This window comes from Peromyscus leucopus, chromosome 1 (assembly GCF_004664715.2).
Source record: "Peromyscus leucopus breed LL Stock chromosome 1, UCI_PerLeu_2.1, whole genome shotgun sequence".
NCBI lineage: Eukaryota > Metazoa > Chordata > Mammalia > Rodentia > Cricetidae > Peromyscus > Peromyscus leucopus.
Window position 1 is genome coordinate 177,627,187 of NC_051063.1, and position 23,604 is coordinate 177,650,790.

The following is a 23,604-nucleotide window of genomic DNA, read 5'->3' on the forward strand; positions in this document are numbered from 1 at the left end:
TCTTCAAGGTCAGAGATCCGTTCTTCCATCTCTTGCATTCTGAAGTTCCTGTTTGTTTACTCAGAGTTTTCACTTCCAGGATTCCCTTGATTTGTGTCTTCTTTATTGTCTTGATTTCAGTTTTCAAATCTTCAACTGTTTTTCTCACCTCTTTATTTGCTTTCTATTGTGTTACTTTAAGGGATTTACTGATTTCTTCCAATTTTTTGTTTGACTTTTGTTTGACTTCTTTAAAGGAATTTTTTGTTTCCTCTTTAAAGATCTCTATCATCTTCTTAAGATAATTTTGAAGGTCAATTTCTTCTGTGCTGGGATGTTCAAGTCTTTCTGATGCAGGTTTTGATGGAGCCATATTGTGTACATGTAACCAACCATCTTATTAAATAAGAAACACAGAAACAATGTAAAAGAGAAAGCTGAGAGGTCAGAGCTCAGAGCTAAAATATCACCTTTCCTCCTGCTGTCCCAGCTTCTCGAAAGAGAGCTATTTCCTGTGTGTAAGTTGATTTTCCAGTCATTCTGCCTTCTCATTGGTTGTAAACCCAAACATGTGACTGCCTCGTCACTGTCTGAATGTACAGCCCCCTAGGTCTTAAAGGCATATGTCTCCAATGCTGGCTGTATCCCTGAACACACAGAGATCTATGGGATTAAAGGCGTGTGCCACCACTGCCACACTGTGTCTATGGCTCTAATAGCTCTGACCCCCGGGCAATTTTATTTATTAACATACAATCAAAATCACATTTCAATACAATTAGAATACCACCACAATATTGTTTTCTTGTTGTTGACTGTATTTTTGCACTGGTGTCAACCCAACTCTTTTTCCACTTGGTGCAAGTGGTATCTGTGTTTGAAGGAGGCTCTCTTGTTCTGATCGATAGTCTTATTCCAGTGGGAACTGTTGGTCTAGTCAGTGCTGATGTTCCCTTGTCTCAGGGAGGTTCCCTTACTCCAAATGGTGCTCATGGGCTCGTAAGTCCAATCAGGTGAACAGTTGCATTTTCAGAGTGTTGAAATTTTGGAAGAATAAAATGTAGGTCTGTTTTTCACATTGATAAAAAAGAAAATTTCATAGACAACTATATATGTTTATGTGTTATATGTTGATTTCTTTGTAGTATGATTCCTTGTGATATTTTTATAGATACTCATAATTTATCATTCTTTTTCCTTCTATATGGATCTACATCCCCTCTGTAGTTAGTATAAACCTTTGCTTTAGACATTTCCCTTCAGATTACTTATAACCTCGCATTTATATTAATTTTAATTTAAAAGAATTATGTCTATTCATCAATTAACGATACATATAAGAATAATAACAATGTGGGAAAAGGATTGCCCGTATTTTCAAATTCTTTTTCTTGGATATTATGTCACTATTTCAAGGAATTCTCAGAATTATCAAAATTTAGATCATTTTAAACATATTTATAACAGACTGCATGCTCTATTTCTTCAATAGATAAAATTGCTTTAGGAATAAAATATACTGAGACTGGATATATGACTAAGAGATTAAGATTGCTTGCAGCTCTTTCTGTAGACTGGAGTTCAATACCCAGAACCCAGGTTGGGCAGCTTACAACCTTCTATAAGAACAACTTGAGGGTATATGAGGGCTTCTTCTGGTCTCCTGTGCAAATGTACTCATGTGCAAAAACCTTCCTCTAAAACCCCCTCAATCTTGTAGCTATAATTTAAAAATAGCCAGGCATGGTCAACCAGTACCTAGAATGTTGAGGCAGGAGGATCTTTATGAGTTCAAGGGTAACCTGCTCTTCACTGAGATTTGACAACCAGTCAGGGTTATATAATTACTTTGTCCCTGTCTCAAAAAACATTTAACAAAAAAATCCCCAGATGATAAAATGAAGAGAATATATCAAATTATAATATATAAAATTAAAAGGAACTACTAGACTAAGGATGATGGAAAGATCAGACCTAAGCTTAAGGTTCTGGATAAAAAGAATATTTATGTTATGGGTATTTAGTAAGAAATGGGTTAAGGGTCAGAGGTTATAGGGAAACCAAGGAGAAAACATTTGTTGAACAATTAATTTCCAAAAGTGCTTATAGTATATCTTATTGTGTTCATCATGATGCAGCAAGTATGAAATCACAGCACCTGTGGACAACTGCAGGGGTTTAAGTAGTAGAAGTCTGTCATTGATGGGGTACATGATCTGTAGGACAAGTCCCATACTGGAGAGCTCTAACTGCTTGGGAGGGAGAATTATTCCCTTTTGGGGTTATAACATCTATTAGGATTTCCATGCTACAGTGCATACTCCCCATGCTATTTCACAGGCAACATCACTCAGCTGGTAAAGGCGGTTGTGGCCAATTGTGAGGATCAGAGTTAGGCTGTTTGAATGAAGTGTCAAAGTTTCTATAAACACATTTTTAAAATTTCTTTTGCACCAAAGTCACAGAGTAAAAATTACTTAAATTTTCTTTTAGTTTTTTTTTTATGTTTAAAATGTTACAAGGATTGTTTAAAGCTGGGATTCCATGAAGCATATTGCAGTTAGCTGATAATATATAACAAACTATAATAAAAGAAGCAAATTGTGATGACTCAAGACTCCAATATTCACAGTTGGAGAGATGATTGTGAGGTCAAGAGGATTGTACTGCCCTTGTAGAGGATCTGAGTTCAGTTCCAAGACACAAAGTAGGCAACTTATAGCAATATTTAACTGTAGCTCCATGAGGACCAATGCGTTCTTCTGACCTCTGAAAGAACTGTACACAGAAATATGGTAACACACACACACACACACACACACACACACACACACACACACACACACACACTACAACTACCTCCACTACTATTACCACTACTAATACTTCTATCAATTAATATCTAAAAAAAAAGCAACCCCAAATAAGTATCAGAATTTATTCTGTGACAACATCCAGTCATTCACATATACAAGAACAGGAAAATAAACCCCACTCTCCATATATATATATATATATATTCAGTTTTAAGAATTTATTCCCATGGAAACAGCCCTGGAGGGAAACCGGCCATTTTCTCCTGGAATACTTTATCAAAAGCTTCAGCTTGGGCTACTGTAAAGTGATTCTTCCAGTCCCCAGTGATGCCTAGAAAATGTGAAGCAGACACATAGATGGGTTAATAATGATCTCAGCACTGCTCTCAGTCCCTCCTTCACATGCTCTTACCATCTATTTGACAAGGACCACATGGTTAGTAAAGGGGAAGTACCAGTGACTTCCTGGAGAACACATCTTACACCTTGAAAAATTATACATCAGACTTCTACCTCTGTGGCAATAATGTCTCCCCTTCTCCCATTTCATCATATCAGCTACACACTCTAATAGCTTCCACACTATCACAGCTTTTTAGATGTTCAGATTATTCCTGCTTCCCACTACACCTGCTTCCATCACACTGTCCAATCCAACAGAGTTTCTGATCTGAATTATCCAAAAAGGTTTCAATTCTTCTTTTTAAATTTTAGTGGTTACTTGTAAAAGTTCTGCAAAATATGCAAGCAACTTTTAAAAGATCTTTTAAAATTAAGTTTAATCATATGTGTGTAGGTCCAAATGATGCAGCTTCCTGCAGAGCTTTGAGGCATCAGATCCCCTTGAGCTAGAGATGCAGACTGTTGTGAGCTACATGCCAACCATCTTGATGCTTTCTTCAAGTGCAGGATACCCAGATAACTGCCAACTGAGAACATTCCAAGATTTCTGTTTTCAATCAGCATGGTGTCTGGTGATGCATCAAGACCTACATGATCTATTTACAACATCTTTTTAACAGACTTTGTTTCTCATCACTCCATTCCTGTATGTCTTTAGGTTTGACATTACAGATGGCAAACTGTGTAACTGCTTTCATTGAACAGTGTGTTCCTTCTTTCTAGAGTGCTGATGTCTTCCATATACTCATGTTTTTTCTTTTGTTTCCTAATGTATGCCCATGTGACCACCTTTTCCTATTTTCCTTCCATGTAGATCTCTGCAGGCCACATCCTTGTTGTATTTTATTTCATAACTGTGACACATTGATGAATTTCCTTTTTGTAAAGATGCCTGAAATATGTATCTAATATATTTAAAAAGCAAAATGTTTCTTTCATCGGCAAAGGATTCATTCATCAAATCATATCAGACACACAGAATATACTCAGTGTGGAATTTTTGAAAGCATTCATGAATGAGTGTGGAAAATACTGGCCTTGTTTCCATTTTGCTGATGAGAAAAAACTAGTCCTTGAGCTGTAACCCAGCATGATATTGATGCATGTAGACTTGAAGCCAAAAAGACTGAATTTAGAAATCTGTTTTTCCTTATCACATTGTATTCCTTATGTATCATATAAGTTAACTTTAAATTCCCAGTGGTATTACTAAATAAAATATAACATATTCAGAATTAAGTTGTAATTTTCGATACACCATATTTAAACAATATGCCATTAATTGATATGACTATAAGACGGTCTCTTTTAAGAAGGTAACTTGTAAGTATAAATTGCTACTCTCAGCTTTCATATATTTTCATTATTAGAACAAATTTCTCTATTGTTTCCCACAGTACACCTAGCTCTTGATAAGCCAGACTGGATGCTGAGCTAACAGAGTCTCAGTAAATTCAATTGGGCTGAATCAGTGCAGTTGAGAAAAGCATATCTTTGCAGGTACACACATGAAGTTGTAAGTCAAATTCTGTCAAGACTCTGTGGCCCTTACAAGTATATATTTCTCTTCATTCGTTCTTTCTAAAAATCTCCTCAAACTCTGGTGTATCAGAGGACAGGATAACTCTAAATCTTTGTGGCTTAACTCTTGTTGGAAAGGAACTTCCTCATAGTCTTGGAGGAGGCAGGTCTCACAAAAAGTTGTTGTCCAGACCTTCCCTGGCCTTTTACTGGCCTGCCTATAGTGGGCTTCTCTCTAGGTCTTCTTCCCTCTTTGTCTCAGATTAATGCCTTCTAAGGACACCAGGGAAAATGATTCATGGCTCAAGCATTCTATTTAGGAAACATCCACTGTGAAGTACTGAGGTCCAAAACCTTTGAAGTTTGTCAGAAGACCTTTCCTTCCTTGTGTCTTCATTGTGACAATGTCTTTATAAAAGTTCTGTCAAGTAAACAGTGGATGCATGAGAATGACCATCTCTCTGATCTGTATTTCCTGCAGTATCTAAATATGGAATCATAATGATTAAAATTGTTTGTAGATAATTATTGCTTAAAGCTTAGTACCAGATTCATTCAACCTAGCCAGATGATTGAGTCTCCCAGGTAAAAAGTAGCTCTTTAGAGTAGCTCTCCAGAGGTAAAAAAAAAGGTATTTTTCTTGGGTCCTGAGAAGAGCAACTAAAGGACAGTGAAAATAGGTCTAGAGAATTCTGCCTGCTTAAGACCAGTCTAACAGTTAGCAAAGCTGTTCATGCATTATGGTTTAGGATATTAAGTATCTACTGGTAAGTAATTAAATGCATTTTAGAATTAATCTTTGACCTGCTCTTCCTTCAGGATTAAAAAATAAAAGGAATTAATATGATATAGCAATTGAAAAGACCAAAATTATCCTCATGCATCATATTCTTTCAAAAGTGTTTCCCTGATATCTCTCTTGGCATCCTCTATAAAGAATTCATGAATCAGGGCTGGACAGGTAATGACGTTGGTATCCTCGTTCAATGACCTGGTTTACAGTGGACTCATGGTTTATAATGATTGTGAGTAAAAGAAAAATAATTCCGCAGAGTAAAAGTTATCTTTAAATGTGGAAGAAATGGATGTCATATATAATCACTATGATAAATTACAAAGGACTTATGGTGAAAGATCAAGTTTTATGACAGAATAACCATATATGATACATGAAAAATACTTTATTTCGGAGAAAATTAAAATCCCACTGTGGTCTCATCCTTGAAGGGTCTACATGGAAAAGAGGAATTGACTGTTGTCTTCATGGAATTGTGTCCTTATTCTATTACATCTGCTCTATTGACCAAATTTTTACTTGTTAGTTTCCATAGCCTTTCCCTATTAAAGAAGACATTTCATTCCTTTTGGCATTTCATTGAAGCTTTTTATGTATCCATACTGTTTTACCTCTGCCAAATTCTGATTCATTACAGGAAATCCAAGAATGGGCCAATTCTCTTCTTATGTGGGACCTTCACTTCTAGTGCAGACAACTCTGTCTCCACAGAGTCTGGAGCACAGCAGTCTGTGGTTATCTGTCAACAGGAGTGGATTCTCGAGAGGTCTCAGTCCATAGTGTATAGACAATGAAATTCTTGAAGTGACATGTATATGTGCTCAAATCTGAGCCCAAACTTCCACTTGTGAGGACACCAGGAGTATTAAATTAAATGCAATCTGCTAACCACTTTAACTTAATTCTCTGTCTGTATACTCCTGATGTCTTTATGTTCTATGACCTGATCCTTACAATCTAGGGTGGAGGAGGGTTGGAGAGTAAGGCTGAAGCATACAAATTATTGGAAGAAGAAAATTAAACCAATAACCAATAATTCTCCACTTGCTGAGTATATTTCCATTTTCTTTACTTATCCCCAAAGGCCTGACATCTGATTCATTCCTTCTTCAATGCCAAGTCCCATCTAACCAATTATCTGCTAATAGGAAAAGGTGATATTCCAGGTGTGGTTCTTTTTGTTACAGTGGCTCCTCAACTTTACTGCTATGGAACCACACCCACAGTCTGCTCCCAGCATAGAGAGGTAGCACAGACATAGAGAAGATGGATATTCCCATTCCTGGAGAGGCATTCAGAACAAACTGAGTAACCCTGAGCCTGAAGCAATCCAAATGTAGGTTGATAAATACCATTCACTTAGTCTTTATGGGGTCTATACTCAGCCTGGTGTGGGACAGCAATATTGGCATGTTCAACATCTTTTCCAGCCATGAATGGAAGGGTTTTCTGTGATTATCATTGCAAATATATCTTTGGTCCCATGTGCTATGTGTTTTATTTAGATTTCTATGATACAGGGAGCATTACTAAGCCTCATTGCAACATGTCTACCCTTTTGTTTCCATTGAGGTTATTGGACTCAACCATCTGCAATCCCAACATCCTCTCCCAGAACAAATCAGTTTTCATAGCTACTGAAGACCACATCATCACCATGGAATGAATCTTCTGTAAGGTTTGTGAGAAACTATGATGTGATGAGCAATGACATCTGAACCATTCCCAACTCTTTCCTAGAGTCTCACTGGAACAATATGCCCTCCACACATCCTGACATCATTTAAAGCTCAAAAACTTCTTCACCTTTTCTCAAGAGATCCAAACCATTAGGAGCCCCATATTTTGTAGTGAGACTGAAATTGGACATTTTATTTTCCTTCATGGCTTGGAAGGAACTATACTTGAGGACCATATCCAGCTCATTTGGCTCTAATTTTTTTCCTAGGAAGTCACAAATCTTCTTTATGGTGCTCTTTGTGTCCTAAAAGAAGAAGAAACAAAAATGAAGGTTATAGAGAAAGCTCTGAGAGAGCAGTTGCACAGATGGGAACTATGGATGGAGGATGAAAAGAGGATGTGAAGAAAGAAATGGGAACATGAAATGAGAAAGCAGTGAAAGGGGTTTTGAAAACATACAGGATATGTTGACAGGAGTTCCACAGCATTTTTATATTGAGTGGGCTTGCATTTTGACTGATCTATAGCCTTAAGAGTCACAGCCTGGAATTTCTTCTAAGGAGGAGGGGATATTAGAGACAAGGTCTCATATAACCAATGCTGTACTCAAACTTACTTCATAGTGGATGAATTCATTTAACAGCTGATCCTCTTGCTTCCATCTTTGCAGTGATGTGTTCACATGTGTGTGACAACCCACCTACTAAATATACTGGGATGTTTTTCTTGAGAGGTGTTCAATATGGAGTCCTGTCTGGTGGGATGGAAGTTGCTCTGGATACCAGACTGAGCTCAAGCTCAAAGAGATCAGAGATCTACCTACATGCCTTTGCCACCTAATTGCTGGCATTAAAGGTGTGCACCACCGTACCCAACCTTGCCTGTGATGTTCAAAGAGACTTAGAGAAATAATTCTAGACAATGATCCACAGGAAAGAAGAAAATGTGCACAAAGAATTTAGAGAGGTTAAGGTTTACACCATGTAAAACTGCACCCTATGGGTAAATGTGAATAATAGTTTTAAACTTTCATAAGACTAATCTCAATAATTATTACTTGGGGGTACTTCTGGGAGATATTAGTTTGTTTGTAACTAACTAATGCTATAACTCAGAAGGGCATCACATTCACAGTCTTCCTGTTTCAGATACCCGTATTCTGGAATTACAGTTGTGAACTACCACAACTGGGTTAATACTAAGAAATAGTCACAAGAAGGCACAGTTTTGGATTTTGCTTTGAATTCCAGCCCTTTTCTGCTCAGGACAATTGTAAGAGCCATGCCATATTGCCTGCCTGAGTTAAATTTCTGCTGTCCAGTATTGAGCCACTAACCAGAAACTTTTGACATGCCTGGACAAGTCCTGAGTTATTAGAAAATAACTTAACATTTCCTTATCTTTCTGCTACAGTGACCATTAGTAACAATGTTTTGTGGTTATGTTGCTTGGTTGGGTTGCTTGGCAACTCAACAGTCCCCTGATCTTTTCCCAAAGAAAGTTTCCTGGTCTGCTTGCTATAAAACCCACCTGAGAAAAATAAAATTTTGCAGCTTGATCAGAATACTGTCTTGCTGTCAATTCTTTGTGTCTCTTGTCCACTTCATTCGCCATTCCCCCTTCTAGGGTCTCTCCTGAAGATCCCGCTGGCCGCGACATGTTTTCTGGGCCGGGACACTTTTACTGGGGGCCTAAAGGTATAACTATCTCAAAACTTTTATTACATATTTTATCACAGATTTAGTTAATATCTCATTGGAAGGTAAACAACCATGGCAATACTAGAAAAATTGTGTGGAATGGTGGGACAGAAAACTTATGGGAAACTGCACTACCATGCAACAAAGACATCTTAGTAATGAAGCTTCCTGGGAAATACTGAATTTTATGAAGAGAAAGTAAAAGATTTTACAAAAGACAAAAGAGTCTTTTATATTGCTACTTATGTAGAAACTTTGTGTTCCTGGATGATATCATTAAGAGATCCAATTCCTTTTGAATAATCCAATTTCCTGTTTTTGATGCTCCTTAATATTTTACATTAAAAATTATTTTTTGACTCTTGCCAGGGAAGCATGTAGGCTGACTACAGATTTTTACCTTTCACTGTGCTCCTCCAGATCCAATTCCCCAGTCTCATGCCCAGTTATGTCACAGAAAATCTTTAGCAACTCCCCCCCCACCATAGAATGGATTCCACATATCTTCTAACTTCAGTCCTGTAATCCCAGCATCCAACTCCAAAAGGACCTCATTGGGAAACCAAAGAACATTCTGGTCATGAAGAAATAAAGTAACTACACATCTTCACCTACCCCTCATTCCTTTAAGTCCAACCACCCCAGGGTTACCCCTAGCTCTGTAGCAGAACACCTGCCTCAGCCACTCACATCTCTACTGGATCTCCCCTCCTAACATCCCATCACCAATGCATTGATTTGCTCCACACCTCAACTCCATCGTGCATTCCCTGGGAACCCATAGATCAAACTGGGAATGTAAACAGTTAGGCTAAATGCACATCTTCACATCTCTACTTGCTCCTTTAAGTCCAGGCTCCTAGTCTCCTTCCCAGCTCGGTGTAGAACATCTGCTACAGTCTCCCTCCACCAAATGCCATTGTTTCACATGGATAACACAATTCTTATTCTCCAAATTTCCTTCTCCACACTTATTGTTTTTGTCATAGCAAATCCTGAATCCAGAAGACACTCCCTAAGCACTTACAGGCCACTCTAACCATGAAAGCAAATAGGCTAACTGCAGATCTTCATCTCTCCTTCCATTTTTCCAAATCTACTCCTCAGTCTCATTCATAGCTTTATATTGAACCTTCTGCTGTGGACTAACCTCACTCAGTGGCCTCATTCTCAGGTAACTAACTAAGCAGCTCCTGTGGAAAATGTTTCTATCTTCCCTCCTGTGGACATTATTAGGACAACATTCTAGACTATTCCCATTCCTAAATTTCAGCTTTCTATATCTGGAAACATTTTACCTGGAACTTCCATTGGCCCCAATTATCAGGACCCCAGAAGAATTTCCTACCAGACAACACACAGCCAATATACTCTCCTAAGTACTAGACAGAGCAACAAAAATAAGGAAGGAAGCATGAACCCAACAAAGGCAAGACCAGATATTAGAATGTAGAATTATAATTTTCTCAATCCTAGATGCCTAGATGCCAACCTGAAAGCATAGTCCATGACATCCAAGACAGGATGTTTTCACTAGAGCTTAGAAACCACACTAGAACAGGCCCTGAATATTCTACCATAGTTACAGAAGAAGAAATTGACCCTAAAATACCATGTATGGAAATGATAGAGGAATAGAGTAAATCTCATAAAGAAATCTATGAAAACACAAGCAGTGGAAATAAATGAATAAACCATTGAAACCTGAAAGTAGAAATAAAGTCAATCAAGAAAACTCAAATTATAGGAAATCTGCAAAAGAAAAACTTAGGAACTCAAACAGGAACCTCTGATGTGAGCTTCATGAAAACTGGAAACAAAGAGTTGATTCCTTAAGAAAATCAACAAGATAGACAAGCCCTTAATCAAATTAACTAAAAGGCAGAGAGAGAGAGAGAGAGAGAGAGAGAGAGAGAGAGAGAGAGAGAGAGAGAGAGAGAGAAAGAGTCCAAATTAACAAAACCAGAAATGAAAAGGGAGACCTAACAACAAACAATGAGGAAATTCAGAGAATCATCAGGTCATACTTCAAAAAACTGTACTCCACCTGAAAGAAAATGACAATTTTCTGGATAGGTAGCACATACCAAATTTTAATAAGGACCAGATAAACATTTTAAATAGATCAATAACCCCTAAGGAAATAGAATAGTCCTTCAATATTTTCTGCTTAACAGGAAAGTCTGTCAGATATGCTTAGCCTGTAGACCACCTTAGGATGCCCCAGTGTTACAGAGGAGCTTTGGGTGACTTTCCAGGCAACCCGATGTCCCTGTCATTAGGTAACTTTTCACCCTTCTGGGGTCTTTGATGGAGTTGAAGACTAAATCATTATAATCATAATTTTCCTTAGTTATAATAGAAAGTAAATTAGATACAAAACTTTAGACAAACCAAGATAAGATAGATAATTAGTATTTTCTCCAATCTTGCCAAATATAAATGGATCAGATGCTATTACTGTAATTCTTATTTAATAACTGTTTTAGTTATATGTAGCTTTACTATATAAAGGTGAAAACCTTTCTTTTTAATTAGACAAAAGGGGGAGAATTCTCAGTAACTATCCCTTCTATACTATCAATATGTATTACTCATATTGGTTAATAAAGAGCTGACAGACCAGTAGCTGGGCAGGAATTTGGCTGTAAAATCAAATTGAGAATGATGGGAAGAAGGAGAACAGATTCAGGAGTGCTGCTAGCTAGCTGATCAGGAAGCAAGACATGTTAGAAGACACGTAAAGCCACAAGACAGTTGACAATACATAGATGAATAGAACTGGGTTAACTTAAAGGTAAGAATTATCTAGTAACAAGCCAGAGATATCAGCTGTGAAATTATAGATCACATTCAGGTTCTGAGTTGGTTATTTTTGACCAGGTAGTTGGGACAGGAAACTTCCAATTATATAGTCCTACCTGCAAGATATGCTAAGGCAATGAAGCCACAAAGCTCTGGAGAGTAGCCAAGAAATGCTTGATTTTACTTAAGGCCTACTCTATGAGATGGAACACATAGCTAACACTGCTTTGTTGACCAGAGACTAGATAGACTGGGGACCTAGGGTAAAATCCAATAATCTTGGCCTGAAAAATTAGTGACAAAGTGACTCCATGGTGTTCTGCTGTGCTCAGATTAGTGCCTTGTACAGCTGTCATCAGAGAAGATTTCTCCCAAAGCAGTTGGGAAGAAAAATAGAGATCCACAGCCAGAGCAAACACAGAGTTTGAGATACTTTTGAACAATCAGCCCTAAGTGGTATGTCTCCACCAAATCTCTGATTTTGGAGCATAGACAACTCTTCAGAAGAGGGAAAGGGGAGTTAGAGCCAGAGAAGAGAGAGGACACTAAGAAAACATGACCATCCACATCAACATAAGAAAAGCTCATATGGACCCACAGACTGGAGCAGCATGCATAGTGGCACACCAGTCTGCACCAATCCTCTGCTTATATGTTAGGGTCTACAGTTGACTGATTTTGTGGTCTTCCTTGATATTTGAGCATGAGGGTCTCTGCTTGTGCCTTCTCTTGTGATGTTTTCATTCTGTTGGTTTATCTTGTCCAATTTTGAGGTAATAATATTATTTCATCAGATTGTACTTTATTTTGTTATATTTTTAAAAAATGAATGAATGAAAATCTAGCCACTAGGTGTGTCCAATGAAATGACACTGAATATATCAACCACTCCAGGAACGTTTTCATGTGCAGGAGTAGTTGTCCAACATGTAATGGACTCCAGAGTTTGATTTCTGTTTGTGTGTGTGTGTTTGTATGTGTGTGTGTTTGTGTGTGTGCATGTGTGTGTGCTTTTATTTGGTTCTATTTCATTGCAGTTCAGTGTTTTTTCTTTTGGTTATTGTTTTATTTTGTTTTCTTTCAGGGGAATTTTGTTTTATTTGGATTTTGTTTGTTTTTTTTTTATTTCAGAAGGAATTTAAGGTGTGTGGGTAATGAGGAGAAGAAAATTTGGAAGAAATTTTGAGAGAGAAAGAGTATGATTAAAATATGTTTAAATTTAAAACTTATTTTAAATTATAAAAAATTATAAGAGAAATAAAAATGAAAACAAGAAGTTACAGCTTTCAGTAACCTTCATTATCAGCAGAATCTACTTCTGAAAGCTCAACATTAGCTGTAAGACTGCTTCTTTTCCTCCTTAACTATTTTTTTGAACTATTCAAAGGATGGCTCAGTGTTTTCTCTGACAGACTGCACTTATTTTTTCTTGTTCTTCAAAAGTATGATTGATATTTTTATTTATGATATATAAAGGATGGTTATCTTTCACTGTTATCTTCCAAACTACTAAAGCTTTTGAGTTGCTGAACAAATATGAATATTTTTGAGCTTATATGCTTGGTGTCGGTGTTATGTGTCCATCAGTAGAGGGAGAATTTTTTTAACTAAATGAAAATAAAATACACAAATGAACTTAAAATTATTTAAATTATCTTTTGAACAATGTCTCTTTTAGGCAAAGTTGACCTCAAACCCACCATACAAACAAGATAACCTAGAACCCCTGACTCCGACTCTCTCTCTCCCAATGGTAGTTTTAGAGTCATGTGATGACTTGCCAAGATATATTTTTAATTTTCAAAATAATAGATATTTTAGACACATATACAGTACTTGAACATATTGCTAACTGTCTGTTGGGCATTTCAATGAAATGAAACCTGCAATGATCTGATAAGGATCAGATCTCAAATGCCCTATCAGTCTATTTAGACATATACCATTACTTAATGTTGAAACATTTAGATATTCTCTACTAAGAATTTTCAAATCTCCAGTGTATTCTAGCCCACAATGCAGAACCCCTTGTACTGCAGAGCACAGGACACAATCATCCCTGACTGGCTGCATCTTGTACATTCCTGGTCAGATGTGTGTAGCAGGAATCTTAAAAGTTCTTATTAATAAAATCAAACCCGAGGCCAGTTATTGGGGTGAATACTGGAAGGTCAGAGAGACAGAATAAGCCACAGCTATCTCACCTTGCCAATTCCTTAGCTGGTCCTGTTTCCTCAGATTGGAAGCCTCTGAGTCCTCATCCAGAATGAATCTCAGCTGAACTGTATTGCTCCATAGCCTGAAAGCTTAACCAGTCAAATGCTTAACCAGCCAAATGCTTCTAGTTTCTGGTCCTCACGCCTTATATACCTTTCTGCTTTCTACCACCACTCATTGGGATTAAAGGTTGGCTTTCTGGGATTAAAGGCGTGTCACTATGCTTGGCTGTTTCCAATGTGGCCTTGAACTCACAGAGATCCAGAGGGATTTCTATCTCTGGAATGCCAGGATTAAAGGTGTGAGTGCCACCATTTTCTAGCCTTTGTATTTAGTGGCTGTCTGTTCTCTGACCCCAGATAAATTTATTAGAGTACACAATATTTTGGGGAACACAATACCACCACAGATGTGTGTATCACTCAGTTCATGTGACTTCAGCTCCTGTGCTCTCCCAGGATTCACAGATGGATTTCCTGCCTTTGTCCTCTTCTTGTCATCAAGGGGGATGACATACATTTGGGCACAATAGTGGAATGAATGTGCTTTACCTATTTCCCAATAGACTACTGGGTTATAAGGTTATTAAATGTGTTGCATAGTCAGAATTACAAAACCTATAGCACAAGTCTGAGCTACCCCAACCTACTCCAGGGTTGATAAGATAAAGATGTGGGTGATGGATAAGGCAACTGCAGAGAAAATTTCAGGTGTATGTCAATAAATGACCTAGGACATAATTTCACTTTTATTGACACTTTATGAATCTAAAACTGACATGGGGATACTGAGAAATATGGGGTGCTACTTTGGGTGAGTTTGTGAGAGGTTCTGTGATTGCTGTAAGAATGATAATTACCTTTTTTATGTCTTCATAGCTCAATAGCAGGAAGTTGTCTCTTTTTCTCATGGATAGCCAGGCACGGGTGTGCTCAAACCATGATCCATATGCCACTGTGGGAACAAAAACAGAAAGCATTGCTTATAAAGAATGAAAGTCATGTCTTCCTGATATTCTTGTCCTTTCTGCAAATGGCAGACTGCTTTACTAAGAAAAATGAAACTAGTATTTAAAATATACAAGGTAACATTGGACACATACACACAGATAATGAGCTGATTAAATCAAGTTCACTAGTAAACTCATCATCTTACAGATTTACCCCTGATGCCTCATGGAGACCTGCTTCTGATGGGCATTAGCAATGGAGGCATGTTTTGGGGAAAAGCCATCATACCAATACAGTAAGCCAAAGAGGTCTTGGCATGGCTACAGTTGGACTTTATATTGCTATCATGTCCAAAGAACTATCTTAATTCTTTCTAAGGGAGATCTCCTCACCCAAGCATCCACCTCTAAGCTTCCACCAGGTCTCAATAGTGACTCTTCAGTACCGTGGTGTCCTAAACACAGACTACTAGAGACCTTCCACCATAGAATTCCACCTTCACCCCTGTGGGATGACTCATCCCTAAAAGGCTTGAGGGAAAAATGGGCCCAAAAAAGTAAAAAAAAAAGTACTTTCTAAAAGCCAACCTGGTCTGCTTAAGGGCCTTAGCAAAAGCAGCTGAGACATGATCTGGAGATCACCTGGACCAATGAGAGAGGCAGCCAAGTCACACCAGCAGATGCATATTACTCTGACCTTCTCCCAGGCTGGGGTGGAGGGTATGTAAAACTTGCCTCTTTATGAATAAACTGGGCTTGTTTTTTATCCAATCTCCCAGAGGCTATATCACTAACTCTGTGCCTACTTGCCCCCATCCCCCAGGGGAACAACAGCACATGACCCTGATACAAACCCAAAAACTTCATTTACATTCCTAGGGCTATTGTAATGTTTTCTCAACAGTCACAGTGTCTTCATTGTTCCTGGTTTAGCCATTTGTTCCTTCATTGTCCCTCTCTCTGCATTTCTCATCTGCCATTGCATATCTGCATTGTTCATGATTATCTGAAGAACCTACTAAATCAAGTGAGGAGTGAGTTAAGAGTTAAGCAAGGGTCAGAGCAGTAGGACACATGAATTCAAGGAACCTAAGATTTGATTGAAAGCTGGGGGTAAATGATCTACACAGAAGTAGTAGAGAGAAATAAACTTCATAATAGAACACAGAATTAGGCCACTTAAAGAGATTGAAAGCTGGGTTCAGGTGATGACTCAAAGGAAAGCATTTGCCATGCATGTGTGAGGACCTGATTTGAATCCACAGGAACCATTCAAAGATGATAATTCAGTTTCTTTTTGTTACCCTAGTGCTCCATCAATGACATGGAAGGTGGAGACAGGAGAATGGCCAGAAGATTGGGACCAGCTAAGCTGGCAAACACAGTGATGAACTAAAAGAAAGATTTTTTTCTCAAACAGGGTAGAAATTAAGGCTCAACACCTGATGTTGTTGCTTGCCTGCCACATTCAAGTTTTGGCACAAAACTGCCACATTCACACATTTATAGTCACACTATTGTAAACACACATACCTATTCATATTCAAAGAAAACCTAAAAGCCAAGTCAAATATGGCATACACCTGCAATACTAAAACTCGGGATATCAATACAAGAGAAGACCAGAGGTTCAATGTCATATTCCAGTACACAGAGAATTTGTGGCCAATCTGGGATACAACAGATCCTGTCTGAAAACAAACAAAAAAGCCAAAACCGTTTTAGGGAGAGCACTAAAAATAAGCTAATGACATATATGTAGCTGGAAATTAACTGTGGTTCTGTCTTGGAAGTCTTTTTAAAAGATAAGAGTTTATTTGGAAGCAGGTATTAAAAAGAATATATCAACAAGCCTGCCTCTGTCTTGGTATGTAGAAAATGATGGTATTGAACTACTGATTCACTTGAATCCATCCCATGAATATTGTGAAGACCTTCATAAGACTGGGACCTAAAATACTCTATCAAGTGGAAAGTACTCCCAAGTATCCACCACTTTTCTGTGGCTTTATGAACAGTCAAGTGTAGTTAGAGGACAGGGCTCATGACAGCCCTTTCCTACCACAGTCTATAGGCAGTTTTTGGTAGCTGGTGGAGGGGGAGGTATTTTTTTCAGTATAGGAGTTACTGGTGAGAAACCCATGTTCCTATAAATGACTTCTTCCCTGTGCTCCAGTAAGCAACCCCAATGGACCTCACTGGGTCACAAACACACACATGAAGAAAAGGGACATGGAAGTAGAAAGCAGTGTTACTTAGAAAGAGGAACAAGATCAGCAAAAGTGGAAACAGCGGAAGAGAGGATAGTGGGCCATTAATTTGAACAAAATTACCTGCACACTTGTATCAAAATGTCATAATGAATCTTGTTATTATATATAATTATTATAACTCAATGAAAGTTAAACTATATGCAAAGTGCTAAGAATCCATGCCTATGAAAATACTTTTGTGACAATTAAGAAAATAGGATTTACAATATTTGTTAAGATGAATCTTAACAAAATAGTGAACAGTCAGGATAATGTATGGGAAGCCAATAAAAAAAGACTAAGAGAAACCACAACTGAGTTGTGTGGTAGGAACATGCACTTTTGTAATTTTTCTGCCACTGTGGTAAAGCATCATGAACAAAGGCAACTTAAGTAAGCAGAGAGAGCTTAATTTTGGTTTATGAGTCTAGAGGGATAAGAATAAATGATGGGAGAAAAGAGACAATGGTAAAAAGTGGCAGGCAGTGCTATAGCAGCAGGAAGCTGCGATGTCATCTCCTCAACTACATTCAGGAAGCAGAGGCAAGCAACTGGAAGTGACTTAAGTACTTAACCTTTTGATGTGGATCTAGGGGAACACTCCTCCAGTGCTAGTGTTAGTGAAAACTTGTACAGCCACTATGGACATCAATATGGAGATTTCTCAGAAAACTGAGAATCAATCTACCTCAAGACCCAGCGATACCTAATTCTTGGGCATATACCCAAAGGATGCCCAATTTTCCATGAGAACAGTTGTTTAACTATGTTCATGACAGGGTTTTTCACACTAGCCAGAACATGAAATCAACCTAGGGGCTCCTCAGCCACACAATGGACAAAGAAAATGTGGTAAATTTCCACAATGAAGTATTACTCAGCTGTTAAAATCAATTACATTAGGAATTTTGAAGGCAACTAGAGGAACCAGAAAAAAAATCATCCTGAGTAAGGTATCCCAGACACAGAAAAACAGACATGGTATGTACTCACTCAAGAGTGAATATTAGCTGTAAAGTAAATGATAACCATGCTACATTCCACAGCTCGATAAAGACTAGGTAACAAGGAGAGCACAAAGTGTATGGTGATGTACTGATGTCCCTAGGAAGGGAAAATAGAAGAGATCTCCTGGGTTGACTGGGATGGGAACATGATAGATTGGGTTGGGGGCATGGTTGGAGTGGGAGAGTAATGAAAGAAACATCTTGATGGTGGGGGTTTGGGGTCAGGTAGAAACCTGATAAGAGAAACTCCCATGAATCTACAAGGATGACTCAAGCTAAGACTATTAGCAATAGTGGGTAGGTAGTCTGAACTGGCCATCTCCTGTAATCAAGTTGGTAACTATCCACATTGTCATCAGAGAGCCTTCCTCCAGTGACTGAAGAAACCAGATAGAGAGACCCACTGGGCCTAGCTCAGGAAATCCTGTTGAAGAGACAGAGGAAAGATTGGATGAGCCAGATGGCTCAAGGTCATCACAAGGGTACCCACAGAAACAAATGACATGGGTTCATAGGAGCTCACAGTCTCTGGACTCACAGCTAGTGAGCTTGCATGGAACCAACCTAGGACCTCTACATATGTGTGACCCTTGTGTAGCTTGATCTGCTTGTGGGACTCCTAGTGATGAAAGCAGGGCCCATCCCTATTTCTTTGGCTGACTTTTAGGAACCTATTCCTCATAGTGGTTTATCTTGTCCAGCCTAAATGCAAGGAGTTTAGCTCTACCTGAACTTGATATGTCATGCTTTGTTGACACCCATGCTGAGGCCTGCCCCTTTCTAAACAGAAACAGAGGAGGATTGGGTTGGGGTGTGGGGTGGGGAAAATGGTACATGGCGGGTATTGGAGGAAAGTAGGGAGGGGAAACTGGTCAGGATACAGAAATACATGAATAAATTTAATTAAATAATTATTTAGAACCTCTCAAAGCCCACACTCAGTGATGTACCTCCTGCAAGATTGTGCCTCATGAATCTTCTTAAACAGTGCCATCAAGTAGGGAACAGGTGTTTAAATGTCAAGGTCTATTTGAGGCATTTCTTATTCAATACCACAAATTATAACACCTACCTTAGTGCTGGAAAGACCAGACACTGCAAACTTTGTTGGGATGATGTGTTATGGGCAAGTTGTGGCTGTGTCTGTTTTGTAGTGGTGTGAAAACAGGAAGACTTCGCAATTAGGTTCAAAATGGTGATGAGACTTGGAACCACATATTGGTTGAATACAGAGAAATAAGATGTAGCCAAGTGAAGACTACAGAATATACTAAAGTCTAGGGATGTAACCAAGTTAAATAAAATACTTGATCATGAGAGTGAGTGCCAGCTTTAAATTGATGGAACATGGTAGTAGGTGCTTTAGTCCTAGAACTCAAGAAGTGGATGCCTGAGGAACAGAGCTTCAACATTTCCCTGGCTATATAGAATTCAAGACCAACCTGAACTATATCTCACCTTGTCATTAAAATGTCTCTGAGCCTCCCCAAGTCCTATATTTAATAGGACACTCACCATTTCCTTTGATGAACCATTCAAAATAAGTTGTCAGTGACTCTGGAATCTTAACATATTTTGTCTTTCTCCAGAAAAAATAACCAGACACAAGAACATCTCTGGGATTTCTGATGACATAGATTATCTTAAATAGAAAAACATGTACATGAAGGTTAACATAGTCATTCCAAACCTTTTAACTTGCACAATTTATATGAAATGTCAATTAAATCTCCATGAGGTTTCTAAAAACTTTATTTTTATTTGGATAAAACTTTACATAAGTGCAAATATCTATAGTCAAAATCCTCTTTTATAAATTTATTTCATTTACAAATATGTAACTGCACAATAACTCAGGTCACTAAATCGTTAAAAAAACAACTATAACAAAAATCCAAGACTGATCCTATATTTGTAAAGATCAATGTCTTACAGTGTGAAAAACCATCCATCCATTGTGAAAGAACATCTTATATACACAGAGATGAGTACTGTGCTAAATATATCTGCAATATGAAAACCTAATTTTTGTCCACAACTGTAACTACCAAATGTAACTTTCAAGAATCATTGTGCAGATCTCAAAGCTAGAGTGTCATTGTACAATAGTGAACACAAAGACTTACAGGCAACTCAGAAATGCAGAGAGTTGGAGAAACAGACTTTACCTGGGAAAAGCATAACAATTGGTTATGCATTTCCAAATGCTCAGGCCTGAAATCATACATACAAGTAACATTTTATAGACTGAGCAGATTGTATTTAAATATTGAGAAATAAGTAGATACATATGCAGATGTAACAACAATTAATGAAAAAAGACTCCAAATTTGAAAGAAAGAAAAGAGTAAACTTCATTGTGATATTATCAAGAGTGATAATAGTTCTACATTTGTATTTGTATGTTAAGTATAACATATTTTAAGTTCCATGGTTCAGAAACCTCCCGAAAGCTTTTTTACAAACTAGAAACTATGATAGGTCAGAACCTCCATATCTCTGTTCCCCTCTGGAAGTCCTCTATCATTGGTGTGGGGGATTCCTGTGGCTACTGATCTCAATGGACAGCTAGATTCAATAACACACAGTGGGTACAACTGGGCCATGACTGCTGAACAATCTCCATGATTAGAGCACTAATGCCTGGTCAGGCTGCTTCTTCTAAGAGCAACCCTGCCTGGGGTGATTCACACACTGCTCATGCGATACATACATACATACATACATATATATATATATATATATATATATATATATATATATATAGTCACAATTAGCTAATTGACTTTGATGACAGCAAAACAGTAATGTCCAGTGTACACTAGAGTTTGCCCTCTGCTTGACCTGTTTGTGTAGTTCCTGAATGCTCTAGTTTATATTTCACATTCTTTCATATAACTGCCCAGGATCACTGTGTGGTACTTGACATTCTGGTACTCTGATGTAGTCTGAGGAAGAGACACATCTGCATCACTTATTTAGTGCATGAGAATCTCATGTTCCCACCCACAACCTACACAATCTGAGTGCATTTCATCAAGAGCTCCAGGGCCCACCAAGGTAGATGAAATTCAAAGAACATTTGGACAAAGATTTCTCAACAACAGGACACTGACCTTGGCCTTGGAACTGAAGAAAGACTTGGGGAAAAAATGGAAGGGAAGGTGTGAGCTGATGAGGCGTGGTCCTTCCTTATTGATTAATAGTTGATATCCTCTTTGACTCTCTATTGAGGGTGAGCGATCCCAGATAGGCACAGATTGAATCCAACTGGGATCCCCCTTGTTCTGAATCAAGCAGACAATCTCCTTCATCCAGTTAGTTCCTGAAGAAGGAAAAGTAATGGTCACTCATTTCAACAGTACTTGTTAAAAAGCCTCAAGTAGAAAATTGTACACCTGTACAATTTACAGTGTATCTGTTTTTAAGCACACAGTCCTGTGGTGTTCACAATGTCCAAATGCTCTAAGTACAAAGTATATTCATCCAGCACTTTGTCAATGCTTCACATGGAGAAACTGAGACTATACTCAATTAACTACACCTGAAAGTCCCCTCAAGTCCTGGACCATCATCATCTACATTCTTGTACTTTGAGTTCGACTTTCCCAGATACTTCACAGATATGTAATAGTGGACTCTATCCTTGAGACTTGCTCCTTTCTTTTAGTGCAAAGCAATTGAGATGCATCCGTGCTGCAGTATGTGTATGAGTACTGCTCCTCTTTAGCTGAATAAAACCCCTTCTGTCTATTTTCCACACACACTTGTATTTATGTTTACATGTTTACTTGTCCTTGGGTATTTCTCTAGCTCTCTTCTCTGGGTCATTGTATGAATCTTCTTCATGCATTCTACTGCTCTTGGCTTTTCCATGTTCTTTCACTGTCAGTGTCGGCACCTAAAACTTACCTATGTTCAGTGCTTCTGCCACCCAGAAAACCCTCCTCCAAATCACACACTGCTTTTTTGGTTCTTTGAGTTTTGAGACTATTTCACCCCTTGGACAAGGTCCATGGTAATTCTTCTACCTGACATTGTCCTCTCCTCCACATATTCTTACATCCATGACTTTTACCTTGGTGCTGTTTCTTCTGTTTATTATCCTCATTTTTCCCTTCTACTCTCCTCCACATAGAGACAGAAACCTCCCAGAGTCTGCCTTAGGATCAACTGACATTGCTCGCATGGCCTAGATGAGCCTCTTGCCACACAGTGCAGGCTGGTGTTCTTTCTCTGAGTGAAATGCACTCACAAACAGCAATCCATGCCCACATCAGATATATAGAGCACGCCACTCATCACCCAAATGAATGAGGATCAAAGCCTTATCCTTCCTCATACACTTCAAGAGCACTCTAACAGTTCTTACCTGATTTAGGGTAAGCCAGTATGACTATGTCTTCATCTCTGAACACAAACTTATCACAAGATTTTTCAATTATTTCTTTTTCATACTTTATAATAGGGAAAGGTATTCCTTCAAACCAAAGGTAGTCTGACATGGCAAAGAGCTCTTGGTGGGTGCTGCTAGGCTACAGTTTTAGCCACCTTTTCAGCTTCTGGCAAGTGTTGAGAGGTAATATTTATAGTGTAGGCAAAGAAATGATTAACACTCCACAGTTCCTTGTAAAACCATCTACTTACAGGAAGAAATGATGTTGTAACCAGTCAAAGGTTGTTGTGTTAAGCAATTGTAAACACATTCAGAGATAATTCTGCAATATTCAAGATCCCAAACCAGAAACTCAATAACAAGTACTAGGACATAAAAATGGGGTTTAATTTAAAATGTTTTCTAATACAATTCAGCTTTCAGAATGTTTTCAAATGTGCATAAAAGTTACAGAGGTCATACAAAATGTTACCACATGAAAGTCTTTTTTTCAGTAGTGGTTATTTTTGAGAAACTCATGTCCTTAGTTGTGTTATATGGCTCCCACGTTCACTCTCCCCCTCCAGTGCCTCATTCCCTTCCCGTATTTAGGATTTCTTCTTTACTTTGCAGTTTATATATATGTATATTTATATTATCTATATGTATATGATCACATGTACATATAACCTACTGAGGCCAGTTAGTTCTGTTTCTATGTGAATGTACTCTGAGTGGAGCATTTGTGATTGGAAAACCAATATGGGATTTCCCTACTGAGGCAGATGATTCTCTTTCAGCAGCCATTGACCTCACCTAGAGTTAAGACCATGTAGAATTTCCCCTGCCCTTATTTCTATACCAACTGGTGTGATTATGATAGCACATGTCACTACATATACTATTGAGAGTTCATAGATGTATTTTCCTGTCATGTCTAGGGTATATGTACCAGCAATTAGGATCCTTAGCTGCTGGGGGATTTCTGTCGCCTCTTCCATGTTTTTTTCCAACCTTTCAGTTAAATGAACTCATTGCAGATATGTCAGTTGTGGTTGGGCACCTTGCAGTCAATTATTCTCTGCATTTTGACCAGTTGTGGGAC

General features: G+C 38.2%; 1 protein-coding gene across 1 annotated transcript; it reads right to left on the reverse strand.

Moving 5' to 3' along the window:
- Positions 1–2,905: 2,905 nt before the first annotated feature.
- LOC114687069 (bile salt sulfotransferase 2-like) lies at positions 2,906–22,676 on the reverse strand. Its single transcript, XM_028861768.2, has 6 exons — positions 22,497–22,676; positions 21,241–21,449; positions 19,640–19,766; positions 14,776–14,870; positions 7,321–7,498; positions 2,906–3,126 (listed from the first exon to the last, which is right to left on the reverse strand). The coding sequence occupies exons 1-6, from the start codon at positions 22,627–22,629 to the stop codon at positions 3,014–3,016; spliced, it is 855 nt and encodes a 284-aa protein (XP_028717601.1). The 5' UTR covers positions 22,630–22,676; the 3' UTR covers positions 2,906–3,013.
- Positions 22,677–23,604: the final 928 nt, after the last annotated feature.